The sequence below is a fragment of the Cavia porcellus genome, unplaced genomic scaffold (assembly GCF_034190915.1).
Source record: "Cavia porcellus strain 051 isolate PalLab524CR breed Dunkin Hartley unplaced genomic scaffold, mCavPor4.1 scaffold_12, whole genome shotgun sequence".
Taxonomy (NCBI): Eukaryota; Metazoa; Chordata; class Mammalia; order Rodentia; family Caviidae; genus Cavia; species Cavia porcellus.
The window spans coordinates 65,942,496-65,965,880 of NW_026947495.1; the positions used below are offsets into that span (position 1 = coordinate 65,942,496).

The 23,385-nt window shown below is 38.6% G+C and overlaps 1 protein-coding gene and 1 long non-coding RNA gene across 4 annotated transcripts in view; one reads left to right on the top strand and one right to left on the bottom strand.

Moving 5' to 3' along the window:
• The window catches only part of Ccdc141 (coiled-coil domain containing 141), a 224,298-nt gene that overhangs the window by 56,599 nt on the left and 144,314 nt on the right, over positions 1–23,385 (bottom strand). For all 3 annotated transcript variants that reach the window (XM_063259378.1, XM_063259379.1, XM_063259380.1), the window contains 3 exons: positions 20,883–21,055; positions 1,848–1,989; positions 147–266 (listed from right to left, as the gene is read on the bottom strand). In XM_063259378.1, coding sequence (XP_063115448.1) covers positions 147–266; positions 1,848–1,989; positions 20,883–21,055 — 435 coding nt within the window. The remainder of the gene's footprint in view (positions 1–146; positions 267–1,847; positions 1,990–20,882; positions 21,056–23,385) is intronic.
• Positions 1–23,385, top strand: part of LOC134478324 (uncharacterized) — a 69,704-nt gene that overhangs the window by 23,761 nt on the left and 22,558 nt on the right. The window contains exon 3 of the long non-coding RNA XR_010050906.1: positions 20,827–20,909. This is a non-coding gene — a long non-coding RNA (uncharacterized LOC134478324). The remainder of the gene's footprint in view (positions 1–20,826; positions 20,910–23,385) is intronic.

Sequence of the window (23,385 nt, forward strand, 5' to 3'; positions counted from 1 at the left end):
TGAGGTTTTAAGTCATTATTTGCTACATGCTAACATAGAATTGCAACTCTCCAGAGAACTAGGGTAAAGTTTTATAGTCAGTGGGATATTTTAAAAGATCATATTTACCAAATCATGACCATAATAATAATTCTTATTTTATTTACCTTGGCTTGGCTATCTAGATCCAAGTATTTATTTAGAAGCTTCTCTGTTTCAAATAGGCTGGAACCAACATCCATTGCACTGGAAAGTACTGAACTGATTTTCTGAATTGACATTTCCACCTTCAGGAATAAAGAATATATGACTGTTTTAATAATACATATCTGCACGTACACATGTATATAGATAAGGAAAATAAATATTGATTTGTAGATCCCCACTATGCTACAAAAAGTTATCAATTTTAATCTGCAAATAGTTTGAAATATTTCAGAATATCACATTTTAGTAATGCTTCTCTTCCTATGAGGCAATACTTGTGACCCACTAACAGAGGGTATGTATTTAAAGGTACAGCATTTCTTTTATTAACAGCTATGAGATACAAATAATCACTCACATACGGGAAATTACCCACAAAGGATGACACTACACTTGCTAACACATTAACACAGAGGAATTAATCTGTACATTGAATGGGACAAATTTATAGGCACTTTTTAAGTAGTGATCCAGGGGAGAGGTCCTAGCTCACATGGGCTGCTCTGATTGGGGCTGAGGGCCTCCGGGAAAGCACCAATCTTTGTACATTCCACTTGGTGGATCAGCTTGGGGACCCGTGGTTTGATCTCCAATCGTGAATCGATGAATAAAGTGACACTTGGGAGGCTCTGTTTCAGTCAAATCACTTCTTTCATTCCTTTGCTCTATCCAGGACTCATATTCCCCAAAGTCAAACTGGCTATGAATTGGTAGCATGACAGAGTAACAACAGGGCCTTGTGTTCCCACTGGGTTTTCCACCAGCAGCAAGCTAGCTCAGACTCCAGAGAACGTGGCAGCACCGCTGTCTCCATATTTATAATCTGCCTGGACCCAGCATTGGAAAAAGGCTGAAATGCCCAAATTTCTGGATCAGTAACAGATGAGGCAATTTAATAGAGACATTGTTATTTAATATTTTCTCCTGGGAAGCTTACCAATTCCACTCAAGCATATACTGTATGTATATCCGTTGTGTCTCCTGAAAACACCACTGAAAATTTGACTTCATCTCTGTAGAATTAGTGTCACTGGTGTCATTGCTAGTGTCTGCTATCTCAGCAACCTACTCTAAATAATTTTTTGTTTAGTCAAAGCATAGGTCTCTGTTTTTACTGCTCTTTGAAAACAGGAAATAAGACATTTCTCTGTCAAATCAGTGTATTCACTCAGCTGACAGAATTTTCCCATGCATGTTTTTATGCTGAATAAGCAAGTCTCTTATGCTGGTCTGGTTCAATAAAATATGATGATGACAGTTTATTTCTGGACAAAACCTAAAACCATAACTTTTGGTATCCACCTGTCTGTAATCCTAGTGTTCCATCATTCCAGGTTAGTGGACACTTGTACACAGTGGGACCACACCCAGAATGTGCATGGGGATGGCGGTTCAGGTGACATAGAACTGTGAGAGGTGAGGGCTGCTTTTGTATTTGTATGTTCAGGCTTGAGATGCCAGGCTGGATTAGATATTTATTTGGGGATCAGGGATACTTTAGGAGCAGCAGTGAATTACAAATGCTTTGTCCAGTTGGAGGACCTAAGGTGGGCTGATGGAGAAGCCTAAAGGGATGAGCCCCATTCTTCCACCACACTCTCAAACTGCAGTCAGAATATGATCCCCAGACTGAAAGTTTACGTTTCATTTTATGACACTACCTTGTTGAGGTAGCCCTCCACCGAGGCTGTTAATTGCTGCTTCCTGAAAGCTAATTCCTCCCGCGCTGAACACTGTTTGGCGAGGTGGTCCACGCGTCTCTGCACGCAACCCATCATCTCCTGGACGCCGCTCACCAGAGGGCTGAAGGGAACAACCAGCTGTTAGTCCACACATCCCTGTGCCTGCCAGAGGAGCCCCAGGAACAGGGAGCACTTGGAAATGGATCCGATTTTCACGATAGTTATGTGCTGGTAAAAGTTATCCAGTTATCAGCTTTAGGATCATAGAAGTTAAGAGTTATCTTGCTGGTGTAGCAGAGAATAAAACCAAATTATGTGGGGTTGTTTGTTTGTTTTAACTCAGTCCTAAACTGAGTTACAGGCTTTTTGCAGTAGGTCTAATCTTCTTTTCTAAAGGTTACTTTTAATATTTCTCTGATAAATTTTGAGACCAGTATGGCAGAAAGCACAGTATATTTGCCAAGTGTTTTCCTGAGGGTATTATGCAAAAAGCTTCATTTATCTAAAGATGCTCTTTGAGGAGAACTGTGAACCAGCCAATTAACAAAGCATTTACTAACTCAATAGGGTAAAATATTTATATAACATAAAGGTCCTTGTTGTTCATGATTATGGATGCTTAGGGCTGTATTCATTAGATTAAAACCAAGCTATTACCAACAATTAATTATCAAATATAGTTGCTCATAAAAAAACACGACTCACATTATCATTTTTTTAACAAGTGTTACCCTCATGAGACAAAGAACATGACCAGACAGCTCATAAAATGAAAATGCCCTTAAAATAATGAATGAACTTTGAATTGGACTCCTGGCGTTCTAATCTGAAGACACTTTAACAGTTTTCTAGTTCAAAGTGAAGATACCCAAAATGGAAGACAACAAAGGAATATTGTTGATGGAATGAACACTTTAACCTATTCCTTTTTAAATTAAGTGTACTGATACATTTCAGATACACATAATGATCAGATTCATCACGGGAAACCTGTGCCGTACATGATAGAGCTAGCCTCAATCCTCTGCCTTACCTTCAAGTCCTCTTTCCCTCTGCATTTACAAAGGTTTTGTTTCCATTTTTCTCTTTCTATTCTTTTCCTTTCTTTCCTTTCCCCTTCCCCTCCTTTTGAACATGTAGATGCTGAAATCTTTAATCTCCCACCAGTAATTTCCTTCAGATACTAATAAAAATTAACATGATAACTCCTAAATTTAATTACCTGGAGTTTAAAAAAAAGATCTTGGAACAAAGTACAGATTTCAGTAATTTTACCTCAAATAATTAATGATTCTATAAAAATGAGTTTAATTAGTAATGAAATGAAGGCAAAAGCCCGAATGTCTGAGAGGTGAAGTCACCTCCCTAGAATGACAGTGTGGCTGCTGGAGGGAAGGCACCCTCAGGTGTGTCCTCGGGGACTGCAGGGGTCCCTGACAAGCTTAGCTGAGGGAAAACAGGAAGTCATCGTGAGAAAGCTTATTCTTGACATTATTCTTACAACAATTCATTTTTCATTTGAATACTCAGAGTCAATGAAGAGTATAATCAAGACATCAATAAATTTTACAAATAAGTCCTAATCCACAAATTCTATAAGGCCAGTTCATTGCTATGATATTTTATTAGGTTTTTAAACTAAAATAGTATATACCAAAAAGATACTTTATTTAGAAAGGGAAAAAAAGCAAAATAGAAAAAGTGTAGAAATAATACAGAATTTTAAAAAAAATAACAGTAAGGAAACACTAGTTGATAAATTACATATTGTTATCTTAGAAGTAGTTAAGTTACAAAATCAAAGCATAAAAAGTAGACAATCAAACAATGACAGTACAAACTATTCTGTTTGATAATTTAACAAAAACTTAGTAGTATGGTTATCCTTCTTGCACTTTAAGGCCCTGTTGCCCTATATACTTTGGGTTCCAAGTTTCTGTAGCATATGGAAATCTGCATTGAGAAAGATAAGTGAATCAGGAATGCTGTGGAAAGAAGGTACAGGGGGCAGAGCTCGTGAAAGGAAGTGGGCAGCCGTGTGAAGAGGAAGGGAGCTGAAAATGGTGGGGAAATGATCAATAAGAATTCAGGAACGTGGAGCTTGGAAAGATTCAACAGCCAAGAACTAAGACATTCATGCTGTCTCTGTCCCTCACCCTAAGGGTGCCCTGTGTCCCCCATAGCAGTCCAATGCAATTTTACCAGCCATACATGGGGGTGGGGGTTAGGGGTCCAGGAATGCAGCTGGGAGGCAGCCACAGACTTTGAGAAGAGTGCTCCAGTCCTCAGTGGCCAGATCCAGCCAAGTCTCTGGGTCCCTCAGATGTCACTCTTCCTACTGTTTGGCTTACTCCAAAGAAGGTGGCTGTTGGCCAGCCTTGGGGCATCTCTGTAAGTCCCAGCCATGACCTTTCTGGTCTCAGGGCTCAGACTACTCCAGGACTCCAGCCTGAACTTGGTCTAGTATCCCCACTCCCTCCTGAAGTTGCCACTTAAATCCCAGTTTTATGGTAATTATGGCACAGTACTCTAACTCAACACTCACTGAACCCAGCCACCTGCTCAGTCATTCAAATCCAAAATGAGCTCTCTCACCTCTAAAATAACGTCACCTAACTGTGGAGCACTGTGGGAAATACAAAGCATGGATTTATGTTTCTTATAGCTTTGGATATAGTCAATCTCTATTTAATAAATTTTTTCAACAAATATGTTGCTTTATTTTAAAGGTTTTTTGTTTGTTTGTTTGTTTGTTTGTTTGTTTTGAGAACAAAGTCTCATTATGTGGTCCAGGATGGCCTTGAACCCAGTAAATAGTCCAGGCTGGCCTTGAAATCTCAGTCACTCTCCTGCCTCAGCTGAGTTTATATGCATGTGCCTCTATACCCAGCTTATCACTTTATTAAATTTATTGTGTGCATCATTTAAGTATGCAATCATAAGATACTGTAAGTAACTTTAAGTAATAATAATTGCATTTTTACTGTGACAAAACACTATTCTCAATGTTTTAAGCAGTGTCTCACAATAACTCTCTACAAAGTGAACACGATCATTAAGCCCACTTTGCAGATGAGCAGGTGAAGGAACCCAGAAGCTCAGTCACTTGTTCAGTCAGGACATGGCCAGGGTTCGAATTTATTCATTGGATCTCAAAGTCCATGCACATTAATACTTTAGAGCAGATTTCTCTGTTTTTCATGGAGAAAAACTAAAACAAAATTCTATACAAAGTGATGGGAGAATAACAATAGTTAATACATTGCATATTGCTTTTTAAAGTAGGTATTCGAAATCTAAGGCATAAGAAAAAACTCTCTAAACATTAGCGCAAACCTTTCTTTGCAATGAAATAAGAGAAACTAGTAGCATCCATAGCCTGGGTTATTTTCCTTTTCCTTCCTTCCCTCTTTCCCTCATCCTAGTTCCTTTTTCCTTTTGAACAGTTTCTTCCCATTTCACAGTATCTGTTGTACATTTTGGACACTATTTACTCTTTCAGTCTCTCATCTCAGGGAGACAATATGATGTTTACACAAGTGAGTCTGATTTATTTCACTTATGAGTATGATCTCAAGTTGCCTCTATTTACCTATAAATGGCTTCTTTGGGCTGAGTAATACTCCATTGTATAAAAAGACACATCTTTTTATCCATTCCTCAGTGGATGGTCATTTGGGTTGTTTCCAAGACCTAGCTATTATAAATTGTGCTGCTATAAACGTGGATGCACATATATCCCTGTAGTATGACATTTTTAATTCTTGTGGGAACATACCTACAAAGGGAATAAATGGGTCAAATGGAACATCTAATCCTAGTTTTTTGAGGAATCTCCACACTGATCTCCACAGTGGTTATGCCAGGGTTCAACTCCCACCAGCAATGGAGAAGGATTCGTTTTTTTCCCATAGCCCCTCCAGCATTGTTATTGATTGATTTCTTGATAATAGTCATTCTTTCTGGGGTGAGATGAAATGTCAGTGTTGTTTTAATTTGCATCTCTCAAACAATGATGCTGAGCATGTTTTCATATATTTATTTACCATTTTGATTTCTTCATCTAAGAAGTGCATATCCATCTCAGATGCCCATTTTTGGGTTGAGTCTTTGAATTTGAAGGGTTTGATTTTTTTCTCAATTCTTTGTTATTCTACATGTAAGTACTCTGATGGACAAGTGACTAAAATTTTTTCCAATTCTGAGGGTTGTCTTAGACACATAGAGTAGTTTTTCTGTTTCTGTAAAATATGGAGGGGGATATATTTCCTAGTACAGTGAAACTTTTAGAGACAGAATGCCAAATTGCAATCCAAAACCCACTTATTTATTGGAAAGTGCCAGAACTCTAATTAAACCTGAATACTGAGGATGTGGTTTAGAAAAAAACAACTCATACTTTAACATTTTTGTCTTAAAAGAAAAATACAATAACATGCATGTCATAGGTTTGTCGCCACTGCTCTAGAATTTAACTTTGTTGAGTTGTAGTTGGCTTTTTGTACAATAGGGTGGCCTAACTCTCATGTTCAGCTTTTTAATTTTTTATGTTTTTGTTAGTACATGTGTACAGCATATAATGATTACATTTACAATGGGCAGCAAAACATCTAAACCACTCATCTTAGTGCTTTCTGTGTTGCCCTCTCCCTTCACCCTCTCCCTTCTGTCATCTCGTGGTCTCCTTCCCATTTGCAAAAGATCTGTCTTCCCATTTCCTACTAGCTATCTTTTATTTTACTCTAATTTATTTATACTTTGCGTATATTTACACTTTTCCATGTAAGAGCTAACAAGTAATATGTAAGCTTTTCTGATCTATTTCACTTAAAATTATGGTCTCAAGATGTGTCTATTTTCCTGCAAATGATTGAAATTTATTCTCACTTAGAGCAAAGTAGTATTTCCCTGTGCAGAAATACCACACCTTTATCCACTCATCTACTGATGGATCTATAGGCCACTTCCCAGATTTAGCTATTTATAAGTTGTGCAGCTATAAATATGAGTACACACATATCACTGTAATATGATGACTGTGCTCTTTGGGGAATAATATCTACCAGGGGAATAGCTGGGTTGAGTGGATTCCTATTTTTAGTTTCTTGAGGAGTCACCATCCTGATTTCAGCAGTGGCTATCCTGGCCATTCCCACCAGCACTGAGCAGGGCTCCTCTCAGGCTCTGCAGTCTCACCAGATTTTGTTATTATTTGATTGCTTGATGATAGCCATGCTTTCTAGAGTAAAATGAGATCACAGTATTGTTTTAATTCGCATTTTTATCATGACCAGGGATGCTGAATAATTTTTCATCTTTATTGGTCATTTGTACTTCTGAGAAATGGCCATTCTTTTTCAGTGGCCCATTTTTTGATTGGGTGCTTTATATTTGGGGACCTATTTTTTTTAGTTATTTGTACATTCCAGATATTAGTCCTCTAAAGAATCACTGACAATTTTCTCCCATTCTGTTGGTTGTCTCTTCCCTTTGTTGGATGTTCCATTTGTTTGCAGAAGCTTTTTAATTTGAATATAATCCAGTTTATTGATTTTTTGATGTTATTTCTTATGCAATTGGGATTCTGTTAAGAAAGTCCATACCTATGCCATTAAGATTTTTTCCTATTTTATCCTCTAGCAGATTATTTGTTTTAATATTTACACCTTTTATCCATGTTGATTGTAGTTTCATACATGGTGAGAGATACTAATCTATCTTCAATCTTTCACATGTGGAAAGCCAGTTTCCCTAGCACCGTCTGTTAAAGAATCTATCTTTCCAGTATATTTTTTGGCCCCTTTGTGAAATACTAGATGGCTCAGTATGCCTGGGGGTTATTTCTGGATCCTCTGTTCTATTCCATTGATTCACATATCCATTTTTATAACAGGACCATGCTGTTTTTATCACTGTAACTTTATAATATGACTTGCAATCTGGGAACTGTGGTATCTTCTGCTTTATTTTATTTGCCCAGGATTTCTTTTGCTATTCTGACTCACTTCTGGTTTCACATAAGTTTTAGGATGGTTTTCTCTAGGTTTGTGGAAAATGCTGTTAGTATTTTGATTGGGATTCCATTGGATCTATATATCAGTTTTTGAAGAACGATCATGTTGATACCAGTTCTGTCTGTCCAGGAATACGAGCTATCTTTCCATTTTCTGATGTTCTCTTCAGTTTTTTTTTTCCCAGAGTTGTAGTTTTCATTATAGAGGTTTTTCTCTTCCTTTGTTAGGTTAATTATTAAGCATTTAATTTGTCTTATTGTTAATGGCATTGTTTTCCTAATTTCTTCCTTGGTGGGTTCATTACTGATGTACAAGAATGCTACTGATTTGTGTGTGTGTTGATTTCATAGCCTACTATCTTGCTAAATACTTACTGGATATAGGAATCTTTTGGTTCTATTTTTGGGTCTTATATGTAAAGGGTCAGTTTGCCTTGAATCAGTTTGCCCAACTCCTTTTCCATAGGTACTCCTTTTATTTCTTTCTGTTGGCCAATTCAAGTACTATACTGAACAAAAGTGATGATAGATATCCTCATCTTGTTCCTGATTTTATTTTATTTTATTTTTTTTTTTTTATCGGTACCAGGGATCGAACTCACAACTGCCTGCTTGCAAGGCAGGTGCTTATGCTGCTGAGCTAAATCCCCAGCCCTCTTACTCCTGATTTTAGAGGAAAAGCTTTCAAGTTTTTCCCCATTAATATATCATAAATGGCTTTTATTAGATTGAGATAAGGTTCTTCTATATCTATTTTCTTTAGAATTTTTATTATGAACAGATGTCAGATTTTGTCAAAGCCTTTTTCTGTATCTGTTTAGAAGATTATGCAAATTTTGCCCTTGCTTTTGCTGATGCAATACATTACAGTTATTCATTTGCATATATTGATTCTTGTATTCCTGCGATGAAACCTATTTGATCATGATACATAATTTTTTTTAATGATTTGTTGCATTTTATTTGCAGTTGTCTTGTTGCGGATCTATGTTCATTAAAGAGATTGACTTGTAGTTTTCTTTTTCATTTGAGTCCTTGTCTGGTTTTGGAACCAATGCTAATTTCCAGGCATCAATGTGGAAATATTCCTTCTCTTTCCATTTCATTACAGAGTTCAAGGAGTTTTAGTACTAGATCTTCCCTGAAATTTTTATATAATGCAGGAGTGAATCCATCACATCCTAGGCCTTCCTCAGTTGATAGATTTTTTTTGTTACTGCCTCAACTTCATTGTCTGTTATTGGATTAGTCAGGGTTTTAATATCTTCTGGGTTTAGTTTTGGTAATTCATATATATCAAGGAATATATCCATTTTTTCTGGATTCTCCAATTTATTAGAGTACAGCTTTTTGACGTAGTTACTAGTAATCTTCTGTATTTCAGCAGTGTCTGTTGTGACTTTGCCTTCTTCATTTCTAACGGCACACATACAGGTCTTTACCTCACCTGATACACTCCATTAGAACTGGCTGGGTTCTCGAATTAATGCAGACTGCTTGTAGTTCGCAAAATGGCCACTAGAGGGCCATGGTCCCTTGCTCAAACCACAGAAAAACAAAAAATGGAGATGACCAAATCAAGACTTTTGTATTTCAGTAAGAAATATTGCATTTTAGTAACCTACAATTTTAAGTTAGGTGAACCATGACAAACCAAATAATATCCCTTACTTTCTACTTTTATTGTTCAGTTATTTAGGAGATTCTGCCTCATTTTGGTTTGGTTTGTTCCTCATCATGCATTGTACATTCTTGTAAGAGAAAGGGATGAGACACTATTCATTCTTATATCCCTTGCAACTTGAACACACACCCTTGTAAATAGAGGAGATTAATGCACATTTTAATTTAAGTACTGTGAGGCCAATATTAAAGGGAAAAGAAGATATGGATTTAAGGATTAAAAAAAAAACATGTGTACAATTACCATACTGCAAATGTCACCAGTAACAATGTCCCGGGCCATGCTGGGAGGAGCTGACCAACAGGCCAACCAATCAGCCTTTCTGGTAAGCCAGCAAGCCATGAGGGGCCCATGGAGAGAAAAGTCAGGGCCTCCTGTGAGCCTACTGGTGACCCGGCTCAGAATCACCAACTTCCTCCACTCCCTGTAAGAAGCCTACTAATTGCAGGACAGGCTGACTTGTAAGGACTGAGGTACAAAAAGCAACTGAATGCTTGTATTGTTTGGTTGACTTTGCAGGCCTGGGGCCAGTGATCTTAACATCTATAGGGGGGATAACAGTATGCAATATAGTAAATATGGGGGATATCCTTCTACCTTGTTTTTGAAATCCAGTATTATTCTCACTATTTTGTTTTGTTCCGATTAATTGTTTTGCTTTATTCAATATTCTGTTTTGATCTATTTATTCGGTTTTGTTTTGATTTGATAGAATGGACAACTATTGTGAAGATAACATGATATACTATGGTAGCTATTGTTGTTTTCCTATTATCCTGCTTTGAAGTTCTGCGCCAATTTCACTGCTTTGTTTTGATTGGATTTATCTTGTTTTGTTTTGTTGGGAATCCCATAGTTTTTGAACAACAATGACTTTGCACTTTGGGCCACTTACAGATGTTTCGTGTTATCCAAAGCCCACCTGATTTCTTCTTTGGTATGCTTTAGCATTTATGGTTGGGTTCATCACATTTATCATTTATAGTTTGGTTCAACTGATTTAAAGCCTTAGGAGGACAGGAAGAAGCGCCTTGTTCTCTGCATTTTTGCCTGTGCAGTTACACTCCACTATTACTTTGGGCTTAGACCCATTCCCTGGTATAAGAAGTTTCAGCGTACCCTAGCTCGTTCCTATTTTCCTTTCTCCACATACTCAACTCTGTCACCTCTACCTGATGAGGCACTAATCTCTTTTTCCGAATTCCAAATTGAAATATATCTGTCACATTCCTAGTTCCACGGCTAATCTGGTCCCTTTCTAGTCTTTCTTAGTGAAACTCTAATCTCCAGATTACAATCAGCCCAATTCCATTTTTTTTTTTTCAGTTAGAAACTCTATATTGCTTCTGGGCACTTACTTTGAGTATTCTAAAACATTTTAAAACTTGCATACCCTGCCTATTGGAAATTTCCTTAGTGTCTGAATAGCAAGTTCTTTGGTCAAGGGAATGACATTGAGGTAAGAGAGGAAGGTCCACGTGCCCAAGAGGTACTTTTTATTTTCTTTTTGATAACTGCCCCAAATGCCTAGCTCTGAGAGATATCTGTTGTGGCTGCCTCAGGCTTTAGATACAGAACTATCCCAGATGACTCTGCCTTGCAGCTTCTGGATAATTCTGCTCCTCTGCAGCCCTCTTCAGTTAGGTTGGAGAAAGGCCTCTTCTCCACTGTTATGCTTTGTGTTTGGAAATCCCCACAAGGCCTCATGTGGCCATGGAGGGGGCTGGCTTTTTGGAGGCCACTGAATCTAAAGTCTTGGAGGCAGCTGGCTCTAATGATTGGTTCATTGTCTAGTGCTGGGATTAGGGATGGAGTGCTAGTTTCACCCTAGGGTGGGTGGCCTGCATACAATGTTAGGGAGGGAAAGAGGCTTGTTCTTCCCTTTAGCTCCTGTTGCTTTGGCTGTCTTCTCTTGCCATAAACTGCTGCTTCTGTGCTGCACCACCCTGCCTTGGAGTTAGCTGATTATGGACTGAAACCTCTGCAAACTGTGAGCCAAACAAACTTTCCCTTCTTTAACTTTGGGCGTTGGGTATTTTGTCTCAGCAACAATAAAAAAGTAACCAAGACACCCACTCATGATCAAACAGAGTAAGCATGACACTGCATAAGCATCAGCTCTCCTTTTGTCTATTAAGAGCAGCCTCCCCATAACCTTAGCACATTCAGCCTCTGTGCTCTTCCCCACTAATCTTGTAAGATAAACCCTATAAAAGGCCTCTTTCTAGATGACATAGTCAGGTCTATTTGTGATATCTATCTTGAATAAAGCGTGTTGAGTCAGTACACTTGGATCTGGTAACACTGAAGTGGCCATCAGTGAAAGCTGGAGATATAGAAGGTTGGTGGTACCCAGACAGCAATGGACAGCAGTGGACAATTGCCAGCAGCCATCATCTCTGAGAGCTGACATCTCTAGTGGCTGGAAGGATTCTCAAGGCCAGCTGATGAGCAGCTTGATTCAAGCAGCAAGGATGACCATGACAACTGCAAGAGCTGATAGCTGCTGACAACACACACTCAAAGCGCAAGGCTTTTAACACTACGTGCTACACTTTGCAGTTTTGTGATTTCGGTATAAATTGAGCAAGAACCCTCAGTGAACTAGGGGTTTTATACGGGTTGTTTTTCCCTTTAGAGGGCAGACAATGGTGATGATCATCAGTTAGCTGGAGAACCAGGCCACATCTGCCAACTATACACAACTAGCAATCCTCGCTAGCCCGTTACATTGTGACTCCACAATCTGCTAGCAATTTACATGACCTGAAAACAATAGAACTCTCTCAATCTCCCAGGATCTTTCTTATTACTTCATAGTAATATTAAATTAATGATGGGACAAAGACTAAAAAGTGGGTAAAATAAAGTTGTTTGAACCCAAACATGGCACCCTGCCATTTTGTTCTCATTCAGAAGCAATGTTGCTAGTGCCTGGCAGATTGGGCAGAAGGGCAGCCTACCAGCTCAATTCCCACCTTTAACAGTCTGTGGCTTTATGATTTGCATTGGAAATATTGATTGACCTTTGGGTTTTCTATGTTGGGATGGATCAGATGATGCCTGTCAGTAGTGTGAACATGAGGTACATCAGATTACTTTTGAGGTTAACTCTGCCTTTTCCAATATCACAGATACTCAGAAATGACAGACTGTGAAGATTTCCCCAAACATTTGTTAGAAGTTCTGTAGTGAGAACATTTTCTTTTTATTCATTGCATCAATGGAGGGGAAGCACGGGGAAAGAAAAATGTTTTTATTTTCGTTCAAAAAGCAAAGATGTATTGACTTCTGGTTCAAGAATAAATTGTTCTGTTTACTGCAGGCAAGCATTTGCCCTATCTCTGCATCTGCTGCAAACCAGGGCTGGGGAAGGGGAGCAAATCCCAATGTTAATGTGTTTTAATGATTCTTTCTGGAGAATGGCAAGTTGCTTTCAACCCTTTCACAAATTACTATTGGCAGCCCATCTGGATTAGGAACTGAACCAGATGGTAAGCACTTGACAGCTTATTCTGTCTCATCAGAAGGGATCAGATGACCATATTTTTCTTTTTGTCTATGGACAATTTATACTTGGAAGATGGAAAAATATCTTGCTTATCGTTAGCTTGCTGTTTCTTTTAACAGGAACCTGAAGCGTGTTCTTTTATGTTTATGATGGTCTTTGTTTTAGAGGAAACAACTGCTGTTCTCATTTACATCCCTACTTTGAATAAGTGCCATTTGTGCTATAGAAGTGAAATGGATATGGTACAATAATTTTTTTCTGATTTAAGTGATATACTTTGATAGTCTCTTCCCGCTAAATAATACACACACACACACACACACACACACACACACACACACACACACCTTTTGTATATACCTAAACATGAATACAAAAACAAAAGCCAAAGTAAATGGGGCTGAAGCTACCAGGCTCCTGAGTACAGGTCCACGTGCATGTAGGGTTGCCCAAAAGTTCTATTCCTGTGGTACCATAGAGGTCAATGTGTGTGTCCTGTGTGAAGGAAACCATAGCTATGGTTCCATTTGAAGCCAGTAAGGGAATGAGGTTCTCCTTCTTTGTAAAAGGAGACCAAAAATTCTGTAGTTAGCTGAGACTGGACACCATGGAATAAGGTACAGGAGGGCAGAAAGGACTTGTCCCCAGCCCTCTTCTAGCTTCCTGATTGCATCCCTGATGGCCACAGTGTCTCCATGCCTCCAGTCACACAGTGGAAGATGGTTCTGGACGGGAGGCCTATGCATCTAGGTGGAAATCATTGCAAAGTTGTCTAGGAACAAAAGTCAAAGAGAACAAATAAAACAAAGCACAGTCAAAGAGCAAACCCCTCTGACTCCAAATTAGAGTACAATTGAGAATTTCCAAACAAAACATATACAGGGAAGTAATCATGAAGTAATTATCAAGCAATAAGTATATTCCTGCTGAAATGAGACTACATTGAGCAATCTGAAAATGACTTCAAAATAAATACATCTGGGATCAGAGATAAAGGCAAAACCAACACGCACAATGAAAGAACAAGAAACTCTGAAATAAACCGTCAAAAATAAAATAAAACTTTCTGAAAAAGAATAGTTAGAAATCCTAGAAATGAAAGCAACACTAAAGCTTCTTACTAAAACTAAGGGAAAAAATCCAATCAATGAGAGCACAAAGTGAACACAAATGAAAATTAGCCCAAAGGACTCATTGAAAATGCAATACGAAGAGCTAAAGGAATGAAAAATGTGAAGGATATTGGAAGACAGACTGGGGATCCCCAACAGTCTTTTAGTAGAAAGAAAATAGGAAAATGAAGAGAACAGAAAAAGCAATATTCAAAAATTGGTTTTTAGGTTGAAACTATTATGAACAGCTCTATGGTGAGAACCTTGTGCGTACACATAGTCACTCACATCTCTTCCTCTCTCTTCTCCCTAATCTCTCTAGTCCAAGAGTGCTCCCCTCTGGATTCAGGGCAGAGGGTTCAGCCCCACCAACCAGCCTTCCTCACTGGACTCCACATGCCCAAGTCTTTGTGCCCTGGCTTCCTGTGGCTTCCCATCACATTATCACCATCATCCATGGATACATTCACACTGGTGTCACTTGTAGATATTTTGCAAGACCCTGATAGAGTTACTCTTGAATTTAATAGTGTGTGAACTTTTGGCACCTTTTATACCAAGAGTTTCAGGATTTAAAAAAATATAATAAAAATGTTAACAAGCCCAGACTGCAGTGTTGACATTACTCAACCTCTAAAAAGAACAATTGAATATAGACATGAAACTACTTAGAAGGTGGCTGAGTTAACAGTCATAAGAACTCAACTTTGTAATTTCCTAAATTTCAGTATCTGACATTTACCATCTGACTGCAGCATTAAACTCTTTTAAAACCAGTTATTTTTTAAGTACTTAAATGTTTGGCAGAGTTCTTAGAAAATGCAATCACAAATGAGTCTGTTAGGCAAAGGAAATTTGGTGGTTCTGTTGTTGTATTAGAGGGTGAAGATTGCTTCTGTTTGTTTCCCACTGATGATTTAAAAAACAATTTTTTTCACTATGATGGGAGCTTTCCTTTGATGTCATGCCAGCATTTTAAACAAGTCACTGCATATGTAAATAACAAGGAAAGTTTACAGAAGAAAGGCTTTCTTGGGTGGTTTCAGCTTTCAAGGTGATACTGGGGTCTGGCTGAGATGGTACTCCCAAGGGAAAGCAACTGAAGATCAGCTGAAAATAGCATTTAAGGAAAAGAGAAATCCTGAGGGAGATGTGACAGATGAAAAGGATCTCAAAGTACAGTGAGGTAATCATTGAGTTCCTTTGTCTTGGGTTGAAGACATAGACCCTTCATTTATTCCAAACCACTAAATTCAACAACCATGTATGGCTCTCTCCAAGGTCACTCCATCTATCCTGACTTTAGAGCTCAAGCTCCTTTCTCTGAAGAAGTGTCCCCAGCACTCATCGTCCCCTCAGCTGGACAAGTCCCTCAGTAGGTAATTCCTTGACTGATGCTCATTCAGGTTTATCTGCTTTTGGCCTGAGGGCCATCGTGGAGCTGCTTATGTGCCCTTTCAATTGTTTTTTTTTTTTTAAAAAAAAACTGAAAGAAAGAAAAATTCCAGAGAAGGTGGAACTTGATTTGAAACCAGAAGGCACAAAGTCCATGGTAAGCACACAAGTGAAAAAATGAATCCCTGCTCAGCGAGTAATTAGGTACATTGTAATTGACTGGTGTTGAATAAAACAGGAGAAAGAGATCTAGCAGTCTCACAGGACAGTTCAGACCGATTCCAGCACTTCAGTTCTTACTGCTGTGGGGCAGGGAGCAGAGCACCTTATTGAATGTGTCTATGCCCCGGTTTCCTCATCTGCAAAACAGGGGCAATGTAGAACAAGTCTTCTAATGTAGTAACCACTCTCATTATTGCTGATGAACGAGCCTTTGAACATGGTCTAAGTTCCACCTAACTCTTTGGTCTTGTCCTATACCCTTGTTTTCTTATAAACTTCTCTACCCCACTGTCCCTCGGCAAGGTCCATGTGTTCCATGGCACAGTATCCTTCCCTTTAAAGGGTCCTTCCTTGACTCCACTGTCTGAAAGGGCTCCTCTACCATATCACTGTCCGTCCCATCTCACTTTTGCATTTGCTCATAGGACTCATGGCTGTGTGAGAGCATCTCACTTATGCATTTGGTTGGATCTTTCTTCTCACAACACATCAGCATGAGCAGAAACATTCCACCAGTTACACTGGATGCTTGAGAGCACCTGATTTACAAAACACATCGAAAGAACTAATCGATCCTGTTCTGTCCTGATTTCATTAACATTCATAACATCAACCAAGACAGGAGTGGGAGCCACCGTAAATGAAAACTGTGGGAAAAGAAAAGAAAATTTCCATTAACTCCCATTTTTATTTCTCTGTGAAATATGCAAAAGAAAGTGGCTATGTATTGAAGCAAAACAGCTAATACTTCAAGTTATACCAAAGCAAAATATTCAGTTAGGATGAGAGTTATAAATTTAAATCTACCATGACAATGTAGAATGAAAATTGGTAGCATCTTTTACATAGGGACAAAAGTGCCGTTTATATACATACACTTATAAATCTTAAATTAATGTTAAGCAGAAAAGGCAAATGCATATCTCACAAGGTAGCCTGGTCCTGCTGGGTGTTTGTGTGTTTTGAGCTCTGAATTGGCAGCCATACTAAGAGAAAACAAAAGAGGCTCCTCTATTTGTCCCAGTATGGAAAACTTTGCCCTCTCACCAGGTCTCAGGCCTAATACTTCAATCACTGCAGCTTCCTGTGGCTTAAAATTGCAGATCTCTGCTTGGGAGCTGGCTCCCTTTGGTCTATCTTTAGTCAGTGCTCATTGCCAAGCAAGGCCTAGGAAGAGATAAAGCTGGAAGCCAAGAGTTTTCAACCTCACCACAATTGAAGTTTGATCAACACCACCTACTCCCATAGGTAGCTAGCATAAATGCAAAGAGTACACTGAGATATCTTTACCATTGGTATACTTAGGCTATATAGCAGAGACATTCTAAGAAAGATAAAACTTCTCCACAATGACTCAGAATTATCATCCAATTATAGGCAAGATACAGAAAACACACGGGAAAATGAAAATAACCACTATTTATTCTGTGAAGTTGTTCAAAGTTCAAATGCATTTGTTTCCAGAAAAATAGTGTGGGTCTGTTCCTAATAAGGTAGCAATTACAGAACAGTAATGACAAAGGCCTCAGATTTACTGAGAAATCTTTATCTTGATAAATGTGAACTTCTGAGCTTGTACTTTTTATTACTAACAGGAAAAAATGGGACTTTAGGACTCAATACTAAATTATACCTTAAAATAAGTGTTTATCTTCTCTATTTCAATAGTGGACTTCCTTGTTGGGCAAAATAAATATGACAATTTGATGTCACTCACTCTGTTGTAGTTTTCTGAACTAGCCTTTGTGACTCTTCACATTTTGTTTTTAAACTTTTGTATAGAACATAATAAAGTTAACTAATGGTTTATAGGAATGCTATATGTGTAAGGAATGGTGCTATCTTATTTAATTTTTAAACACTATGAAATGTGGGGCTGGGGATTTAGCTCAGCAGCATAAGCGCCTGCCTTGCAAGCACATGGTTGTGAGTTCAATCCCTGCTACTGATAAAAAAAACAAAAACAAAAAACTATGAAATGTATATGTTTATTTTACAGATGAGGAAAGCAGGGTTTATAGAAATTAAGTTTAAAAGTTATATTATTATTTCCATTCTCAGGTTGCAAGAAATAAAATTCTTTTGACCTAATGTCTTAAGTTTCTTATTCATCCCTATTTTCAAATATCCGCTAATGGTACCCTTGTTATTTAGTCCTGGTAGTGTGGCTGGCATTGAGCCATAGGAAGCCATAGTGATGTGCAATAATATGCATGTTTCTCTGTTGAAATTTATGTTTATTTCCATCGCCACAACTCTGAATTCCACCTGTGTTGCTGCAACTTGACATTTGCTTCCTGGGTTCTGCTTCTTTCCTTTGATAGGGACCCACCAATGAGCGGATGGAGCATTAAATGAAAAGGGGCATCAAGTTCCAAAGGGAAAGCATGGGACTGAGGTCAGTAACCACGTATGGCTGAAGTTCGCAACTGCGATTCCAATGTGTTTCAATTCCATTTTAATGGATTTCTGTTCTACATCTGCCTTCTGAGTCAAAAATATCCTTTGCTAACAATTTCACTTTACTGTCCATTCCTCCCATACAATGAAAGTAGTGTTGATTTATACAATACTGTCTTATCTCAGAGCAGCCAAGCACCTTGAATTACAAAGAGCTTATACTTCTAAGACACTAATAGAAATCATATGGCTAATTTTTAAAAACCAGTTAACTGGTTTTTAAGCCAGAATATCATTAATTCAAGTTTTTAAGAATGGTCTTAATTTTTGCTTTTCCTATTATGACCCACTCTGCTTCTTGAAAACCAAAAATGATAGATTACTCTTTGAATAACAATAAATATGTAAAAAATAAGACTAGAGAAAACTAAGCAAAAAAAAGAATGAGACTAGCTAATAAACAAACATGCCAACCATTCAAAATGGATAGCTAAAAACTTTCACAAAAATAAGAAGATAGAAATACCTAAAATAAAAGCTTTTCTCTTACATCTTAAATATTGAAAATAAAGTGTTACTGATCGGAGCAAAGAAGATAAAATTGAGCAGTAAAAAGCTGCAACCACGTTTTTAACTCGAGGAGTAAAGTGTCAAAACTGACCAGAAAAAGAAGCAGGGGTTGGATTTACTCTCATGTCATAACTGACTAGAAAAAGACAAAGATATGAAACCATCGTTTCCAGAGCGGACAGCAGGGAGCACAAGACAGAATCCCAGAGAAGGGAAAGAAAGGAGATGAGCCTTACGACTGATCACACCAGCTTACGGCCTGGGGGGCTGTTCCTGGAGCAAAGTTCAGGCAGATAGAATCCTAAAAACCCAGAGCTCCTGCAAAGTTAATAAATCAGGCATCAGACTTCTGAGAAGCCAAGCGCTCAGAATTTGCTGGGTGGAGCACTGAAGAGGACTAATGCAGAACTCCAGAGAGCTGGGAAGGGGTTTTTTTTGGCTACATTCTGATCTGTTCATGCATAAAGAACCTCCCCAAGGCCAGAGGAAACAGCACAGGCAAAGAGCAACTTGACCAGAGACATGACAGCTGCTGAGATTTCAGAGCCACTCGATAAACAGAGCTGGGATCTCTCTGATGACAAGGGCGGACATCACCACTTAACCTGGCCGTCATGTGACTCAGGTTGATATCGAAGGCACCCTGAGTGGAGGCACTAAGTGCTTATTCTACCTCGAGGCTACCTTCTGCATGGCCCCCGATGTTTATACATTCTGGAAAAACAAGCTAAGCGTGGGCTGAAGGAGGTCCTGCCCTTCCGCTTGTGCCTAGATGGGGCGTGGAATCTAGAATCTAACAGACTCCACCACCACTTGCTGTGTGACTTGGAGTCAAAGCAAAGGCATTTAGCAGCTGCTGTTGGCATGGGTAGTTTTTCAAAGGAGAGAGATGCTCATCCTCATAGCCTCATCCTTTCAGCTCTTGCTGAAGACCCAGGATTATTTCTAAGCTTGGAATTGCACAGTACTATTGCAACCATCAAAATCCTGTATTAAAAATCTGTGTCAAGAGTGAGACTGTTTTCTGAAAAGAGAATTCCCTAAACCTATACTTTCAAATCAATACTTTATACATATCTAAAATAGAGCAAAACAGGGTTTGAGCAGAAGGAAATTTTTACCACAGCCCTCCTGTTTCATTATTCCTCAAAGTGAATGTCTTTGAGTTTCAAGAGTGTAGACATGGAAGAAGACGAGGTTTATCCTATTTATACAAATTTGTGAAGTCATTCTCTGCCCAATGGTAAATCTGTCTTCATTATTTCCTGGTCAATACCGTTTCCATGATCCACACTGCCATCTCCCCTTTGTCTTCCAATCCCTGTTCTCTTCCACATTTTCCCACTGTATTCTCAAGATCCTTTTCCCTCCTCACAGCCACCCACCTCGAATTCACCAAATGCACTCACAGAAATGAACCGTGCTGTGTGAGGGTATGGAGTGTGGGGCCCATGCATTTAAATTCAAAGTCTGTCATGAACTGGCTATGTGACCTTTTGCAAGTTACTTAAGCTCTGTGTGTCTCAGTTACCTTATCTGTAATAGAAAGACATTAATACTGTGTGCTCTGTAGAGTTGCTGGGAGGATTACTGAGATAATGCTCCGAAAGTTATCAGCACTGAGCCTGGCACATAGCAGGCTCTCAATAAAAGTGAGCAATTGTTATTAATTGTCCATCTGTTATGGTGAACCACAGGATTATGAATTCTGGTACTTTTTTTTCCCGAAAGAAAAAAAAAAAAAAACGGACAGGAGAGATTGTAAGCTCATGAACTAAAGGGAAAAAGGTGAAGTATGAATATGAAAAGCTTGAGAATGAAAGCTCTGTTTTTTACTTTGCCTGTTCCCTTGCCCTTCCTCAGAAACATGCAGAAAGAAAGCTTTAGCATCTTTAAGTCCTCAGGCTTAGAAAATGGCCTCACTTCTGAATGAGCAACACTGTATTCAGAATTACTGAGGAGCAAAATTCAATAGATTCTCTTAAGCCATGTCATAATGCAGCAAATCATCAGAAGCAGGGAAGAACTCATGCAACTTTATTTTTTAACAGGCTGTGTACACTGTGAAGAAGCTTGTTACACCAAGGAGGAAATGCACTTTACTTACCTGCAGGAGTCTACCTGGCTGATTAAGGTTTGTCCCTTTTGCAAAGCATCAGCTGCGCACTCTTTAATTTCTCTGTGTAATTCCTCATGCCTCGCTGCCAAGTCAGGCAGACTTAAACCCTCTGATTTAAGGAGCTTAAGGTAAGCTTCAATTCTTCCAAGTACATCAAATGCCTGCCAAAGAAAACATACTTTCAGTTTCTACTTTTCTAGTTTAAAATCTACACATGTGTACATGAAACACTAGCAATTAAACCTGGCCATTCAGTTTATGAATCTGAACGTAACAAAAATCAACTATCTGACTGTTTGAAAACAGCTGTGGAGATTTAAGTTTCCATCTGGGGAAAGCTGATCACAGGTTAGTTCAGCATAAATAAGTACCAACACCATAAAAATACCAAGATAGTTTACATTGAAAATGTATCTATATAATACAAGCAATTCTAAATATGTGGAATTTGCAGAATCTGGTTTCTATTTTGCACAGTTATGGAATACAAATAATAGATGATTTAATTTAAAATACTGTGCAGCTCTTTGTGACCTCAACATCTTTGTAACGCTCTGAGAAGAAAATTTCCTAATAAACTACATTTTGATCCTGAAAATGCTGTAAGGAAATATTCAAAATATTATAATGTGCATTTCTTCCTTGTCTTTTCAAATACAAGACCTTGTCTTACTTGATCCAAGCCATCCATAAGCCTACAAAGATTAGAACTGAGTTCTAAATCAGCACAGAGAAATACCAAGGCAATATTTAATTTCTAACATACAAAATACAACTATGCAGAAAAAAATGTAGCCTTGCCAACCAGATACTGTCTTAAAAGAAGTTTTTACATTCTTTTATTTTTTCCCTATATCGGCAGGCTAATTACTCATCATAGGATATTAGGCTTATAGACTTAGCATAAAGGGTAGAAATTATCCACTGGCCGTTAAGGCTTTCTTTGCATTAGGATGGAGAAATAGATGATACAAAGGCAGTAAGAGAGGTTCATGATAATATGGGGTGGGAGAGAAAGCAGGCTGCAGTGATCTTACAGGTCTCCTGCTCTCTGACATTTGGCACGAGGAGCAGGTGAGTTAGGTGAGTCAAAGAAAAGCTGAGTAGCAAGAAAGTTCTTGCACATTGGCCTTCAGCACCATGGGAAGAAGCTGCCTTGATGAAAGATCCATGCCAATCTAGAGAATGGTTTTACCACCAAAAGCCTGGCACCACCAATTTAGTCACATGGGGCCTTGAAGTCCTGCTTTCCTGCACTGTTGAGTTGGATCCATTGAGCTTAGCAGGGCCACTGAAGAGTCTGTGGCTCCCAGATGTGGGAAATGAGAACAGATGGGCTAATGGATCTGGTACTACTGAGGTCTGAGGTAGACCAGGGAAGCAAGCTGAGCTGAAATCGAGGAACCCAGTTTAAGTGGAGGTAGAGGGCCCAGCCATGGAGATGTGGAAATGCACCCACAACTGCATGTTGTCTTAGGGAATGAGTTTTAGTGGCAGAATTGAAACTGGACAAAATTGCAATTTACAAATTAAGTCTCTCAAATGCTTTTTTTATTACGTATTTATATTCTATTACATCACCAAAGTGCTCCTGTCTCCCAAGTCCGTTCTTTCTACTTACTTAGATTATATAAAACAAGATTGCCCTTAGTTATTTAGCTGCTCTGAGGGAGTCATGGCTACATTTGAATGAGGACAGACTATGTGATTGCTCCCACACTGTGTGTCCTACAAGTGCTTCTCATTGAATCCACAAATACTACAGAAACTTGCTGCATCCTTAGCATGTTATTCTTAGCAGTCCTGGGAGGGAGCCAGAAATTATCCCTGTTCCACTAACAGGAAAACAAATCTCGGAGAGGTTGAAATAATTGTGCAAAGTCCCAGTTATAAATGGCAAATTTGGGATTTATTCCTAACTTGACCCCGAAGCATGTGCTTTTAAACCAGGTTATGGTTTTATGTGGCAAAGAATTACTATGGGAAGTGTCAGAATGAAGGGTTATTTCAGAAAAGCTTGTTATCGTGAATCAAAAAGTGTTATGAAAGTTACTTTTTGCAAGGAAGTGTCTGCTTTTCCTTCTTATGGTGAAAAAAGATACAGAACAATGTTGAAAGGTTGAGACAGAGAAGGATGGAGAGCAAATGTTCTCTTATGGGCCTGTAAAAGAAAGAAAGCTTTTAAGAGAAACTTCGAACCTAAAGAACTCTTTCTTATTTGATCCTTTTTCTTTCTTGTAGTTGCCAGTGCCAAATGCAATGAGATAAAGATGCTAAAAAATATGATCAGACAATTCTCTGGGTACTTCTATCACTCATGGAAACCCTGTGTGGCAATAACCATTGTTTTTAGAATTTTATTTTACATTTTAAAAGTTGTATTACATATTTTTTTTATCGGTACCAGGGATCTCACGACTGCACGCTTGCAAGGCAGGCACTTATGCCACTGAGCTACATCCCCAGCCCCCCTTTTTATTGTATTACATAT